General features: G+C 39.4%; 2 protein-coding genes across 3 annotated transcripts in view; one reads left to right on the top strand and one right to left on the bottom strand.

Annotated features, from left to right (window-relative positions):
- The window catches only part of acsl3a (acyl-CoA synthetase long chain family member 3a), a 30922-nt gene extending 28901 nt beyond the window's left edge, over nt 1-2021 (bottom strand). Inside the window, exon 1 of one of the 2 annotated variants that reach the window (XM_027999383.1) lies at nt 1780-2021. The gene's annotated coding sequence lies outside the window, so the exon portion shown is untranslated. The remainder of the gene's footprint in view (nt 1-1779) is intronic. The other variant, XM_027999381.1, reaches the window with a different exon arrangement.
- A 927-nt stretch (nt 2022-2948) lies between these two features.
- farsb (phenylalanyl-tRNA synthetase subunit beta) lies at nt 2949-15892 on the top strand. The gene is made up of 18 exons (XM_028045025.1): nt 2949-3085; nt 3498-3553; nt 3786-3940; nt 4112-4184; nt 4283-4398; nt 5253-5403; nt 5496-5604; nt 5711-5781; nt 5872-5933; nt 6825-6876; nt 6970-7031; nt 7290-7497; nt 7588-7668; nt 7761-7853; nt 8726-8843; nt 9020-9172; nt 14463-14610; nt 14952-15892. The coding sequence occupies exons 1-18, from the start codon at nt 3028-3030 to the stop codon at nt 15727-15729; spliced, it is 2544 nt and encodes an 847-aa protein (XP_027900826.1). The 5' UTR covers nt 2949-3027; the 3' UTR covers nt 15730-15892.
- The last annotated feature ends 87 nt before the right edge of the window (nt 15893-15979 follow it).

The raw sequence follows: 15979 nt of genomic DNA, 5'->3' as shown, positions 1-15979 counted from the left end.
GTTTTTGGGGACAGTTTGGATTTGTTAAAGCAGATGTGCTTATAAAAATTTGAAATATTCCAGAGAGATATGAGTATTGGCTCAAAGTTCCAATCAATACACTTCTAAAAGACAACTCCAGAACTAAACTCTCAAATCAGTTGTTTGTGATTTTTTTTTAAATTGCACTTCCAACTCACATTTTGTGCAACCAAGTTATTGGGGTTCTTGGGTTCTTTCAAAATTAACCTATTTTGGCTATAAAACTGCTGTTTATGTTCAGGATTGCAAAAATGGTAGCCAAAACAACAACTTAAAATGTGTATGTTCAAAGCAAAGAGTTAAGTTTATGTAGCAGAGGAAAACATATTTTTCTATCTGAAGCACACATGATCAACTGGAATCATATTAAAATATGTTACAAGCCAAACTATCAATAAGTTATAGCAAAACATAGTGTAAAAATGCTAACTTTAGCACTTTAGTTATTTCTCCACATTAAAACATCATCAAGAGTAGTGAGATGCAAGTTCACTGTCGACCAACTGTATTTCTTGAGTTGTGAAACATACATAAAGGTGTCATATTGGCACAAAATATTTGTTTTTTCAAGAAAACAGATAATGAGATGTCTGAAACATGATGAGAAAGTTAAGTAGGATACAAACCTAATAAGACATTGGTTAGTTATGGGGGACAGGGTTCTCTTTTAAAATTACCCAGCAAAAAATTAACACCAGTAATCTGAGTTATTTACACTCTTGTAAGAGAAAAATTGGGTGGGGGGGTATTTTTCAAAGTTTTTCATGTTCTTCATTCATTTATAAATGTCCCAATTTCAAACTAAATATTTAGTTAGCATTTAAAATATTTAGTTTATAAAATAAATACTTGTGTCTTGTTTTGTTTTATTTTTGTGAGTGTAAACTGTGATCCTGTGATTTATTTTTTTAACTTAAAGTTATGACATCATGTGAATCTCATTCCTGCTCAGGTCTAATCACAACTTTGACACAGACCATGCAACACGAATGAAATGTTGTGTTATTCTTTTGCACTTTACACCTCCTGATTTGGCAGTGATTTTCATCAGACTGGGACACTGTCTTGCAAACACATGCAGATATATTAGGGGCAAGAAAAAAAAAATATCTCCAATATAAATTATTCCTACTTTATCAAAATCAGAAACTCTGCAAAGAAATATGAACTTGTGCTTTTAAGTTTTCCAAAAGTTGTGGTTTAACACTTCAGAGAGGCCAAATGCATGCAGTGTAATTTTGATCTAATTACCACAGTGGACTCAGCAGCGGGCCTCAGATGTTCCAGCTGGAACAACATCCAAATGCAAAGAGAAGCGTCATGCACATACTTCTACTCACAACTTCCGGTTTTATGAGTATAAAAATAAACAGCGAGTTGGGAGTTAAATAACAAAACCGCACAAATAATGCTGACGGTGTCTATCCTGCTTAGTACACCGACATAGTTGGAAACGAGGAAAAAAAAAATCGCATTTGACACATAACGACGTAAGTTGAAGGACTTTATCTGTGTTTTGCTGTCATCAATTATTAATAAGGCCGCCTAACCCGTTTTGCAGTGTGTCGCTCTCTCTAATATTCAATTAACATTCTCAGTTTGTTACATTCAAAGCGATTGAAAAACATGAGCTCAAACAAAGACATTTGTATTAATATTTTTAAAAAGTATAACATGCGTTACTTTAGTAGGTTTCTGTCATTTATTAGTAACTTGACGTAGCATCCCACAAGTCGACAAAATGAAGAGGAAACTCACCGGTGCAGGTTTCCAACCAGCGGTCAGTTTCTCCGACTGTGCCCAGGCTTTCTTCGCAGCCTGAAACCGTTAACCCACCGGATCTTTGCGTCGGTCTGTGGATGCTGCGCGCCCAGTGAGCTCCGAGAGTGCCCACGCGCGTTCGCGTTGTTGTATATGGAACGCGCGTGTGGATGGTAGGTCGCGTGGGGATGGAAGAAGGAGAAAGGGAAGGGAGGGAGGTCGGGGTTTCTCTGCGATGTGATTGGACTCGTGAAGGTGGCGCGTGCTAGAGACCGACCAGCGATAGATAGAAGGAGGTCTCGAGGTGACTACACGGGTTACTGGCGGTCACAAGAAAGGCAAGGCCATGTACACGACAGTCACGCGCACGCATAACTTGGGGCTTTTTAAAAATAATCATCCACAAATGTGGTGTATGAGAGAGGCTACAGCAGCTCACTGACAGCGCGTTTAGATTGTTTTAGGGTATTTAAGATAAACAAGTATAAACAAGTAGATACATAAAGGTTATTCTATCTTTTCATGCGTTTTGTCGTTGACAGAGCCTGCCCGAGGAATAAATGAACTTTGGACTCTATTCCTGCTGGCCTGGAAACTTCAGAATATGAATCAACACCAGTTATGTTGACAAACGTATCAGTTCAGGTTTTTTATTCAGCCTGGAAAACCATCCGATTAAAATATTTTCTACTGGGATAAGAATGGAAAAGAAACCGAATGGAAAAATGTATTTTATTTCCAGACGTAATTGTTTCTTGTTTTACAATGGTATCCATCCATCCATCCATCCATCCATCCATCCATCCAATCAAAGCAGTTCTCAATTTCTCCATTATTGTGCCTAAGTATAAAGTACTATTTATTGTCGTCGTTTTTCCTTCTTCTCCTTTCAGAATGTTGAATTTAATTCCTTTTGGGAAACGAAAAGGTGAATCAAAAGTACTATAAATTGTTGACCTGCTAGTTTACACCTGAAAGAGAATAAAATAAATATTGAGAACTGAAGAAAATAAAGACAGCAATTATATATTTAGGAAAGAATTACGTGTTTATTTTCATGACAAAAAAAAAAAACTAAACCGAGTGGGTGGACGATAAGGATATATTACACAGTCATGTACAGTAGATGGCGGTATGGACTCAAATAGCTTGCGATGCGATTTTGAATCAGGCACTGCAGCAGACAGCTATATTCGACTAGTAGGGTCCTTTTACCTCTGAGCTGGCTAGGATTAACAGCTAAACATGCCGACTGTCGGGGTTAAAAGAGACTTTCTCTTTAAAGCTTTGGGCAGAACATACAGTAAGTTTTGTCATTTGCTTTTATAATTAAGTGATAAATTGTCTGTCTTTGATTCTATGGACTTTTTAGACTTTGAAAGAAGCAAGAAAGCATAATAGCAAAAGCTGAACTTGCTGCCTGTCAGCTCATTGATTGAGTGCTAACAGCTAATTTTAGCTAACCGTCCAGTTTTTTCCATAACTTTTTTAGCTTATGAAAAACATGCTACTACCTGAGGGTAGATTTATGTTTATTTAAACATGAGTTAATTTTCGCTAGTGTTTGTGTTAGTTTAATAAAGTAAAACGCATCACATCTCTTCAGCTTATGTCTGTATGGTTGCATCATTTCCTCTCTTCTGGCTGTAGACACATCATCAGATGGCTGATGAACTGCATATACATTATTACTGACAATTTTTCTCTTGTTGTAGCTGATGAGGAGTTTGACGAGTTATGCTTTGAGTTTGGGCTGGAGTTGGATGAAATTGTAAGTGATTTATTTTGGTTACATAAACCCAAAATGCTTGTTTATATTTGATAAACAAAAACACTGTAGCTTTACTGACATGAATTGTTCAACTGCTTACAGGCAAATACAAGGAATCTGTAATTTCCTTTCAACAAATAGTAAAATATAAAGTTACAGATGATTTGTAGACAGGAGTAAATATAACAAAAGAAGAAAATTATAAACCATCATTGCTCTGTTTCTATCCTAGACCTCAGAAAGGGAGATAATCAGCAAGGAGCAGGGCGACTCTAAAGCTTCAGACGCATCCGATGTTATTCTGTATAAGATCGACGTGCCAGCTAACCGCTACGACCTGCTTTGTCTGGAGGGGCTTGTCCGTGGTCTACAGGTCTTCAAGAATAAGTGAGTCACACCCTACTTCATTTAATGGGAATCTTATCCAGTATAATCAAATGGTTTTTTGGGGGAAAGAAATGAAGAATTTCTGACTTGAATACAAACAATTATTGTTGTTAAATGCATTTTTTTTTCTTGAATTGTTTTACTTTTGATACAAATAAAACATTGTTTCAGGCTCGAGGCGCCTCGATACAGACGCTTGAGTCCAGACAGTGGGGAGCCTCAGAGGTTGATCATCACTAAAGAGGTGTGTGAGAAGAGATTTGGTTTGCTGTCTGAAGTTCCCTTTGCAACTAATTTAAATTTTTGTAGAGAATAAAGTGTTTTTGATGTGTTTTTTTCCAGACAGCAGCAGTGCGACCCCATGCCGTGGCAGCAGTGTTGAGGAACATCACTTTCACTCAGGAGCGCTATGACAGTTTCATTGAGCTGCAGGAGAAGCTACATCAGAACATCTGCAGGTCAGTGCAGAAGAATAATGAAGTCTGAGCAGTAGGTGAAGGTTTCTATCACTTCTGTAGTGTTTTTCTGAGCTGATCCACTCACAACGTATACTGTTGGCCAGCGCTAAGCTTAGGCGGGAACACCTGCAATAGGAATTATCACAATATCTTATAGTACTATTATCATAACAGTAAAAATGGTAGCAAGAAGTAGTTATTACTTTTTGTTTAGGTAACTCTCCAGCTCTGACTGCATGGCACAGCAATCATAGCCCCACAGACACAGTTTTTGAAAAACATATGCATTTTCACTATGCTTCTTTAGGACATTAGTCACAAAGAAGTGTGATTTGTATCACCAAACTGCTTGCACATTTGCAAATATATTGGTCTTTATTCATACTTTAGTTGAACAAATTATGGAAAAAATAGTAAAAGTAACAGACCTGACAATAGTGACCTTTTTTTTTACATCATTAATTAGAATTTATTGTGACACAGCTAATTCAAAATTATAAAAAATTTATCACGATAACTGATAAATGATACTGATAAATAAATGCCCACCCCTAACATGGAAGCACTGAGATCACAGTCACGGTTTTGAATGGTTGTTTTTGTTCTCCATGTTTTTATTTTTTATTTTTATTTTAATGTAGAGAAATTGTCATTTCATATTAGTAATGAGGAAAGCATTCAACATAATGGCTTAATGAACCAGTCTCCACAGATGAATTCAAAGTGCTGACGTAGAGCAACGAGTTAGGCTTTTTCAAGACAATAACCAATAAAACTGATTTTCAGAGACAGAAAAAAACATATATCCTTTTCATTTATTCTAACTGAGTCAAGTATTAACTGTGTTTATCCAGGAAGAGGAGCCTGGTTGCCATTGGCACCCATGACCTGGACACCATCTCAGGTCCGTTCACCTACACAGCCAAAGCTCCTGGAGACATCTGCTTCAGACCGCTAAACCAGACCAAAGAGTACACGGCTACTCAGCTCATGAGCCTCTACAAGGTAAACAGCTGATTTAGATATCTGGATTTTGGTTCTCAGAGCAGCTCATTATGCTAACAGCTAACCCAATCGTAATCATGTTGTTCACACAGACAGACAGTCACTTGAAACATTATCTCCCTATTATTGAAGACAAGCCTGTGTATCCAGTCATCTATGACAGCAACGGCATTGTACTGTCAATGCCTCCTATAATCAACGGTGAGATTTTTTATTTTATTTTTTTGTGGTCACCTAAACTTGAAAATGAACATAACTACTGTACAGTTTAGACAATACTGAGTTAGAAAGTTTGCTTTGGTTCCAGGGGACCATTCAAAAATCAGTTTAAAGACGAAGAACGTCTTTATCGAGTGCACAGCAACCGATCTTACTAAGGTAATACCTAGACAAGACAAATGCAAACTCATCACCTCTTACTGTTGCCATTAGAAGCGGGCTCAACCCTCGCCATGTTCTTCCCTGCAGGGAAAGATCGTGTTGGACATGATCGTGACCATGTTCAGCGAGTATTGTGCTCAGCCTTTCACGTAAGTCTCCGTTCCTTCAGCCACCTCTGATTGCTAAAATAGGTTCTCACTTCTAGTTTTTGCCGAATAATTCACACCCCTCAAACTTTTAGACGTATTGCTGCATGAAAACCACAAATATGTTACTAGGATTTGCTGTGATAGATCAGCACAAAGTAGAAGATATTGAGGAAGTGAAATAAAAAAAGTTGAATATTAAAATTTCTTTGAATATGTAAAAATCTAAAAAGTGTGTATTTGTATTTAGCTTGATACTTACAACCATCCATAGAATTTCTGTCCTTTCTGTTTTTCTAAATAGTTTGAGCTCAGTCACACTGAATGAAGAGCATCTTTGAACAGCAGCTTTTAAGACTTTCCACAGATTCAGTTGTAGTTGAATTTATATAAATACTTTTCCAAGGCTGTGTACATTTTATAAAGTTGTTGCAAAATCTGTTATTTAGAGATGGCTGAAAAGTAGGGCTGCAACTAACAATTATTTTAGTAACTGATTGTTCAATTGATGATTTTTTCTGATAATTGATCAGATTACAAAGTTAGTAATCATTTTAACAATATGAGAACTACATTAAAGATTCAAATAAAAATAATTCAATTATGTGATACATAAATCGCAGCAAATGGCCTTTTTCATCATAATTAATCCGATTAATTGGTTCAGCCCTACTGAAACATAACGAAATTCAGCTGCCAGAAAGTTATTTATTAACATTGATCTTTTAATGACCTCTTAGTGCAACCTTAAATGTCCTCCAGATTTAAGCAGTTGGATGACTTTGTTTGTGCTTGCTTTGTTTTGCTAAGCTCACACTCACTGGCTTCACAACAAAGGCTCATTAATTCATTGAAAATTGTTCAATTTCTCATACATTTTTTTCTCCTCTGCAGGGTGGAGCAGGCTGAAGTGGTGTACCCAGATGGAAAGACCTGCATATACCCCGTACTGTTTCTACTTCTATTTTCTTCTTTTGAACAATAATCACTTTACTGACATGGTTTAAAAGTTTTTGCTGTTTCCTGGTTTGTGTTGCAGGAACTGGCTTACAGGAAGGAGAAGTTGTCTGGCGAGTTCATCAACAAAAAAGTTGGCATTAGGTAACTCATTTGGATCACTCAATGTGTTAAAATATGCAAGTTACATGCATTCAAACCAGCATTTATGCAGTTTCAAAGTTTTCAAGTAAATATTGAATCTTCTCAGATGTTGATTTGGTAAAGAATAAGTGTAGGTACTCCTTCAATGTTTTAGCAATAATCATTGTACTGCATCAATTGTTTTCAACAAACACAAATAATTTTTTTTAAATTTTTAAACAAATGCTGATATTTTTCCTTCATTCCTGCTCCCATCAGGGAATCAACGGAGAGAATTGCTCAGCTCCTGACCCGGATGTGCCTCCTCTCCCAACCCACTGGCGTCGGTGATGAGATTGAGGTGGAGATCCCCCCCACCCGTCCAGACGTCATCCACGCCTGTGACATCATGGAGGACGCCGCCATCGCCTACGGGTTTAACAAAATCACCCGCACGACGCCAAGCACCTACACCATAGCCACCCAGGTGCCATGCTTTGGTTTCCTATAAACAACTCGTCTTTAGAAGCACCAGAGAATGTTACATCTTGTGAGACTTGTTTTTGTTTGTTTGCAGTTTCCTCTCAATAAACTGACAGAGCTGCTGAGACAAGACCTGGCAGCTGCTGGATTCACAGAGGCTTTCACCTTTGCTCTGGTGAAAAACGATAAAATTACATTAATATAAACCTTACCTTGCTTTTTTTGTTTCTGTAAACCTAAAAATGGTCATTATTTCACTGTTTGTAGTGTTCTCAAGAAGATATAGCAGACAAGCTTGGAAAAAAGATCTCTGAGACCCGAGCTACTCACATTTCCAACCCCAAGACTGCAGAGTTCCAGGTGAGATACAGTTTGGCAGAAACACAGAATAATTACATACAAACTTTGAGTTTCTCACTGAGCACAGACTCGCTCTGGGATAAAGGATGAAGCAGATTACTTATCGAATAAAATTGCATCTATGAGAATTATCTTGCTTTATACCATCTGTCCTCTACTGTAAGTTTAAGTCTCTCAAAACTGTTTTCTATGTAACTTTAAGATGAGTGCTGTACAGATTTTACCATTTGACTGGAGATGCATCAATATTTGTCCTTTTTTTTTCAAACTTAAACTGTACTTGACTGGAAACATAAAATAGTTTTCTGATTACCCTACAATTTAAAATTAATTCTGAAAATATTTTTATGTGAACATGCTGTAACGGTGTTCAAAGCAATGTACGAGGAAGCGCATTTAAAGCTATTTAAAAATGTGAAAACTATTTATAAAATTAATTGCTAGTTGTAGATGCTACATAAAGTTTAAAATGTCAATTCTGAAATCATTTTTCCTCGGCATAAAATGTTATTAAAACAAATTTTTTAAAGAATTTGATACAGCTGTCATCACTATGGTGACACTTTCTGCTCATTCTGGGTCATCTCTAGGCGTTCTCAAGTTCATCCAGTGTAGTTCAGGTCAGCCCAGAGATCTCCTCATATAATTGTGCACCCAGCTGTACAGTAACGGTTGACTACATGAGCCAAATATAAAGAGTAAAAACATTTTTGCAGTGAATCTCTTCCCTTCATCCTATCTTGTAACGGAATGAACCATGTCGATCCGACTTGTACTGTTATTCTTCCACTGGGTGGTGCCCTTTTCCTCTTTAATAAACTGCCGCCATGCTTTCGACTTTTCCGATGTTTTTTTTTTTCTTCCTCCACCAGGTGGCACGCACCACTTTACTTCCTGGCCTGCTGAAAACGATAGCTGCCAACAAGAAGATGCCCCTTCCTCTCAAACTATTTGAGATATCTGATGTGGTGCTGAAGGATGAGAGCAAAGGTGTGAATATGCTTGAGCATGAAACGGCGTATGACACATTGCCCATTTGGGGGTTGCTGTTGCCTGAGTAAAATCAGATATTTATTTTTTTAGAGGACATTTTATTTTGCTAGAATGCTTTTTAGGTGCACAAATACACACTGTCAACGAATTTAAGCATTGTTTCATTCATCCAGATGTTGGGGCAAGGAACAGTCGGCGTTTCTGTGCCATTTATTACAACAAGACTCCAGGCTTTGAGGTGATCCACGGCCTGCTGGACCGAACCATGCAGCTGCTGGAGGTGAAAGCAGCTCGTGGAGAGGGATACCACATCCAGGCTGCAGACGGTAAGCAAACTGGACTCAACTAGGACTGGACATCCAATAAGGAGTGTGCTCTGTTGGCTCAGAGTCCATTAAAACAGAAAAACACAGTTTTATGTGGGGATTTTTTTAGATTTTTAATTTAATGATCAGAAATGTGATATAAGGCAGATTTCGTTGGGATTATGTAAATCCCTAAACAGCATTGGTTGTTAGGAGAGGATTGTTGATCTTTCTGTTTCCATGGTAAATTGTGGAGCTTAGCGTAGGTGAACTCTGATGGGGTTTGAGGTGGAAGAGGAAGTAGTTTAGTGAGCATGTCTACTTTGTAAATGCAGCCTAAAATCTGGATGGCTACATAAATTACAAACAAAAGTCCTAATGACTCATTCAGTTTGATTTTAAGATGCTTCCTGTTATGTCTTTTCAATTACATTTTTAAAAAAGTAGCAACACGGGGCTAGTAATGTTATTTTGACCAAGTGATGTCATGAGCCGGATATAGTCATTTAGATAAAAGAAGAGCGTTTATGAAAAGCTCTGTGTTTAAGGAGCAAAGATGGGCAGAGGATCTCCAAGTTGGCATCCAGTCATTTAAAATCAATGCCAGCACAAAGAGGGAATCACTTGATTCACCTCCTTCTAGTTCCAACCCCATGTGGTCACAAGATATGGCTCAGGATTGAAGAATTAAGATCCTGGATAAAAGTGAGTTCCCTGTATACACTCTCTGGAAGACTTGGAAAGTATTTCTCCAGAGGGGGATCCCTGAGTTTCCCAATTGGACCCGTTGCTTTCAGGACTCCAGCTCAGATGAGTGGAGAATAATGGTGGATGGTCAGATGGAAGCTCAACCCGTTCAGGAAGGAGCCTTCACAGCTCTTTACACACCGTCACTTTCTGACCTCAGCTTGCTCTGAGAGATACATAGCATCACTCAGGCTGAAAATATTTTTGTCTGAACCGATTAATGATTTAACACGTTAATCCAACGCAACAAAATTAGGAACGTGACATGGTTATTACACATGTTAAATACAAGGTAGTTTTAAGGAGTCTGAGAAAATATTTCCCAGACTCTGAATGGTGTGGGATAAAAAAACAAAAAGTGATTATTCTTTCAGACTTGCATGTTTCATGTTTATCATGTTGGAACATGTTAAACATTGGAATTAGATATGTCTATTTTTTCATCAGTTCTTCCTTCCATCAGTTCTCTGACCAGTATTTTGGATGTACGTTCCATATTTAAAGTCTGAGGACTGGGAACATTTGTACTTTATTATAATTGGAGTGATCAAAATTATTCTAAACTTTGGAAATTTGATTCTGAAAAAGGATGGAATATTGACATCACCCTCTTTGAGATTGTTCTGAGTACATGTTAGCAGGGCTGAAATGATTAATACTATTAATTGGGTTGAATTGACGATTGAACTAATCGTCAACTAATTGAGTAATCGATTCATTAACTGGAGTATTCCGACTCAAAAAAGACCTGTGGACTTTTGTTGCAGCCTGAGGATCAATTGTCCTTCATGAATAAGATTCTACTCTGTTGATTGGATAAAATATATGAACCCTGTGAATAAATCAGTACTGTGTAAGTGCTGTGGTTAGAACAAAACAAAGCAAAGCAAAAATAATTATGATATTTTAAGAAAGTTAGCAACTTTTCAGTATCAAGTAACTCGAGTTAGAATAAAAAATGTTGCTTCTGGCTGCGATACATATTTTCACATCATTTTGCAAAAACGGGTCTCATTTTGTCCATCCAATACAGCAGTTGGATCACAGTTTGTCAAATAAACTGAAACAACACTGGACTTTGTTTGTGCTATCATTTACTCAAGCTTGTCACATGAGCTTCAATGTTTATGAGGTTGTGGGCCAAAATGCAACCTTCTCCTTTTGTGATGAAATCTGTCAGAATGACCTTCAAAAGGCTGTCTGTCACGATGAGAGATGAAGTAAGAAACTCAGAACCACAAGATTTTTCAAACCCATGGCCACAGTTATGCACTGCAGAGGATGAATGTTATCAATGTGGAGGTGGAACAATAATGTCTGAGGAAGAATGTTAACTTAAAAAGCAGAAGAATGAGTCGGGCTGATTTTTGTCTTCCAGCCCTGTGAAATTAGCAATCAGAAAGGTTTGTGTTTGTCTTGGCTTCTGTTTGCACTGCGATGGTGAAATCCATCGCAGTGTTGGATTTCTCACTCATCTCCTTTTCTCCATCTCTACCTACCTTTTACTCTCTTCATCCCTTGCCTTGCCTGCCTCCAAGGTCGCCCTGTCGGAGATCCTTCCGGTCTCAGACGGCCCATTCAGACTGCAAATCAATGCGCTTGAGTATCACTGGATGAGAGATGAGAGGATACAGGGAAGGCAGTTAAGGAAGGTGGAGGAGAATATGAGAGGAGACCAAAGATTGTGACAGTGCGACGTAAGCCTGGAGGAGTGTGCACCGCCTGCAGTGTGGAGATCGGGCATGGGAGTCACGTCAGCCATTGCAGTGCTCAGCAGTGGGACAGAAACGCAGCACACAATTTTCTTTCTCACTTTTCCACACGCACTCTGCACCTTTAGCGCCTCCCCACATATGCCAGCGTGTCCTTAGCCCCTTTACAAGGTCATGACCCCAGATAATCATTCAGGCATCCTCACGATATGTCCATCCAAAGGGCGAGGCAGGACCCCTCCAGGGGAGTCCGTGTCAGGTTGGCTTCCGTTTCCAAACCTGGAGAAAGGGGATGACGAGCCGAGGGATCCACAGTCAGACAGAATCACTTAGGAGACAGATGCCCATGTTTCACCTAACAACTGTGTCCAATGCAAAGACCCGGTCCATTTGTCAAGGCAGGGACTTTGACCTGGAGCAAGTCTTTTATTTGTTCAGATATCGATTTGCTGTTGTCACAGTTTGTGTGATTAAAATGTGGCTCAATGAATACTCTTGATTAAAAAAATGGATGAGTTCCATTATTTGAAATGTATCCAGAACATAGAAGGTTTATATTCGAACTCAAATAGAATGTAAAATTTTAGGAGAAAATAAAAATGGTTAGTCTCACCAAAAGAAACAATTGTTGAACATATCCGTCATGCTCATTCAAGCCTAAGATATGGTATTCTTCAGATCAGTGTTTCTCAAGTTGTGGTACAGGTACCACTGTTGGTACTTATTTCTGTTCAGCTGGAGAAAGTTATGGCACATCCACGCATTGATTTGTTCTAAGTATCTGTTCAATTCTTGGATTGCTTCAGCTGCCTGGTGATAATGTAATGTAGAGCTGTGCATCATCTGCATAACTATGGTTATTTGTCTTATTTGTTAAATAGCAGGGGCCCCAAGCTGGAACCTTGGGGTACACCGCATGGGATTTTTGTCAACTTTGATGGAAACTTACACACTGACTCAAAGTTTCTTTCTTAAATAAGACTTGAACCAGAAAGTCTGAACAAGCATAGAAACATCCAGAGGCAAATTACATCATATATTGTGTCCATTTCTCTATTTTTTGTAATTGCTATTTTTGAGTGAAAGCAAATTATGGCAGAAAGACTTTCAAGCTCCCTTATTTTTTCTAACAAGGAACAAGGACTGACTATTTACGTCTGCATTAAGTGCTACTAAAAAACTGTTTTAGGTCTTTCTATAAAACGTTCCTCCTATTTTACTTCAAGTCATAGCAAATACTTCAGTTAATTGTCTATTATTTCTAACCTGAAGTTGCCCGTTTGCAGCTCTAGCAAGAGTTGTTCTAAAGTGAAAATAGGATTTTTGTTTAATAGTCTCAAATCCAACAGCACCATCAGCTGGGAAATAATCGATCCGCTTGCCGTTTCTGCTCCTGAAAGATGGAGAAGTGTGTGGAATGTTGCCAGGCTCCAGTGGAGGATTTTCATTGACTGCTTTGTTATTTAGGATATACCCAGTACTATTTATATAGTTGCCATGGCTTCCCATTTATGGTGCAAGCTAATGACGTGCTTGCCAACGCAAGCAACCCCACTGATGTAGTCCTGCTAATGGACATGGGACTAAAGTGAGAGGTAGAATTACCCTGCCGTTGTGTCATCCTCTCTCGCTCTGGTACTCTTATTATTCCCCCACGGTGATGAGTGAATGTCCAGGCTGTGGGCTCTGGAACCCATTAGCAAGACAGCGTGGGAAGAAGCAAGGCATTATGGGAGCATGCCACGTTTATGTACGTGTGGAAAAAGGGGGGGGGTTACTGTAGTAACCACTGCTTTCTGTCATCTCTTGACAAGTCTGTTTGCGAAAAAATTGAGCATTCAGGTTTGAATATGACTGGAGTCTATGAGGACTTATGGAGTACGCCGATTTTTATCTGGGAGTTTTGTGGCACACAGGAAGTTGTGCCTCGTTTTGGGGTCCGGAAGAGCTGAGAGTTGATGATGAACGTGGGCGAACAAATGATGATCATTAAGCCTGAACCGAACAGTTTCACCCACACTCTGTGATTTACTCACACATCTGTGATGTGGAAGAAATCCTTGTTTTTCAAAGGGAAAATCATCTAAGAGAGACAAATGGCAGCAGTAAAAACTGGCAGATAATAGAGACCACTGATGGTGGATTAGATAAATATACATAATAACCATGTTTCAGTCATTCTTAAAAACAAGGATGATTAAAATGTAAAATTTATTTTGGATTTTCTCTTATTCAAAAAGGGTCAAAATCACACATATATGCATCCAGTCCCACTAATATTTAGTGAAATATCCCATAGCGAGTTGCATTATTTTTTCAGAAATAATTCCACAAATTTTTCAATTGGGCTGACGTTGAGGCCATGACAGAAGCTCAATGTTGAAACTCTAAATTGTATATTGTTTTGAATATTCAACCTTTATAGAGAGAGGTTTTATGATAAAGATGGAGTTGTTTGGCCACAGTGTCAAAAATAATCTCTTAGTGACTGAAAGTCATGCTTTTGATCCAGTGGTAGCCGAAACCCATGTTTCTAAAATTTACCTTAAATCTAAACCTTATCGTTGAAACTTGGAGATATTTTGCTGTTCCACCAGGACAATAATCCTTAGCACACCTCAAGGCTATTCTTGGACAAGATGAAGCCAGCAGACAATGAGCTACTGGAACACTGCCTTCTTTCACGATTCTCATCTCTCTTCAGTGCTCCGTCTGAAATTTCTCCCATTGAGCTGGATTTCTTTGAGCTGCTTTTATACAAAAAGGAGTTGTTAAAATACACCTGTAAAAACTTTTGGTCTTTTTCTGATATGTTTTTCCAAGTTTAAATTTTTTAAAAACGTTTCTTTCAGATTCCACCTTCTTCCCGGGTCGCTGTGCTGAGATCTTTGCCCGTGGGACGAGTGTAGGGCGTCTCGGAGTCCTTCACCCCGACGTCATAAGCCGCTTCGATCTGACCATGCCCTGCTCTGCTTTGGAGATGGACCTCGAACCTTTCCTGTGATTTCACCTTCTTAAACGTCTACCAAATATTCATGAGTTGCTAAATCAACCAGATATGTAGTTTATGTGGTTTTGTGTTTATGGGATGTGATTTTGGTCGTCTATGTAATTTGTGCATGAACCAACCAGAGTGTACAGCTTTGTAGTGTTGATTCAGTGGTTTTTAAATAACACGACTGTTTTCATTAATTAAAAATTAACAAGACTTCTTTGTGTTTGTGAGTCTGTGTGGGTTTTGCATGCATGCATGCATGCCCTTAATTTTGGCTTCTCACGCAATCATTGGTGCATGGTGAATAAACTCAGTGACTTATTATGTGTTGCTTTGATTCTTTCAGTGGCCACACTGCTGAAATCCTCCTCACACATGACGTTCCCATGCAGGAAACCTTCAAGCACCCGTTTCCAGCTCCCAGCCAATCCCAGCCAACTCTGCCATCTCGCCTGCCTTCAACTAAAACGGTGTTTGGCGATTTGAGCTCACAGGCAGGCCTCAAGGCGCTTAATGATTTCCTGACAGACAGAAGCTACATAGAGGGTTTCACGGTGTCCCAAGCTGACGCCGCAGTGTTCGATGCCATCCCTTCTCCGCCCTCGCAGGCTTTCTGCCACCTCCGGCGATGGTACTGCCACATCAAGTCCTTCCAGACGGAGAGAGCGCGGCTCCCGTCAGCCAGGAGTCAGTTTGTTCTCCCACCCACTTCGCCTGCCTCCCCAAACAACACAAGCGAAGATGACATGAACCTTTTCGGTTCCGACGACGACGAAGAGAGCGCAGAGGCAGCTCGGATCCGAGAGCAGCGCCTGTCCGAGTATGCCGCCAAGAAGTCTAAGAAGCCGGCGCTTGTCGCCAAGTCCTCCATCCTCCTCGATGTTAAGCCGTGGGATGACGAGACGGACATGGCCAAGATGGAAGAGTGCGTCCGTAGCGTCGCTATGGAGGGCCTGCTGTGGGGGCAGTCCAAGCTGGTGCCAGTGGGCTACGGGATCAAGAAGCTCCAGATAGGGTGCGTAGTGGAGGACGATAAAGTGGGCACGGATCTGCTGGAGGAAGCCATCACTGCTTTCGAGGAATACGTTCAATCTGTGGATGTGGCTGCCTTCAATAAGATCTGAATAGGACAGAATTAATCGACTGAATGATATTGCTTAATGTAACCTGGTCCCGGTTGTAGTCGGTGTGGTAGCTTTCCATAGAAACTCAGGTGCATCAAAGACTCAATAATCTTTGATCCGTTGCTTTGAAACGTCAAATAAAAGCATTCTGATGTCTGGCTGAGCTCTCTTCTGAGTGCATCTTTTTCATGTGGCCTAATTCAGCATTTTCACTGAATCTGTTGATGTCTTATTGGCTTCTCAAAGGGAA

This window comes from Xiphophorus couchianus, chromosome 18 (genome assembly GCF_001444195.1).
Source record: "Xiphophorus couchianus chromosome 18, X_couchianus-1.0, whole genome shotgun sequence".
In the NCBI taxonomy this organism is placed as follows: domain Eukaryota; kingdom Metazoa; phylum Chordata; class Actinopteri; order Cyprinodontiformes; family Poeciliidae; genus Xiphophorus; species Xiphophorus couchianus.
The sequence above is the reverse complement of the archived record's forward strand: the minus strand, read 5'-3'. Positions and strand labels throughout refer to the sequence as shown.

Excerpts from the sequence above, each read along its gene's own strand:
- farsb (XM_028045025.1), top strand. The coding sequence starts at position 3,028 with ATGCCGACTGTCGGGGTTAAAAGAGACTTTCTCTTTAAAGCTTTGGGC. Across the intron at positions 3,086-3,497 it reads AGCTTTGGGCAGAACATACA|CTGATGAGGAGTTTGACGAG; the intron begins GTAAGTTTTGTC and ends CTCTTGTTGTAG. Across the intron at positions 5,404-5,495 it reads AGCTCATGAGCCTCTACAAG|ACAGACAGTCACTTGAAACA; the intron begins GTAAACAGCTGA and ends TTGTTCACACAG.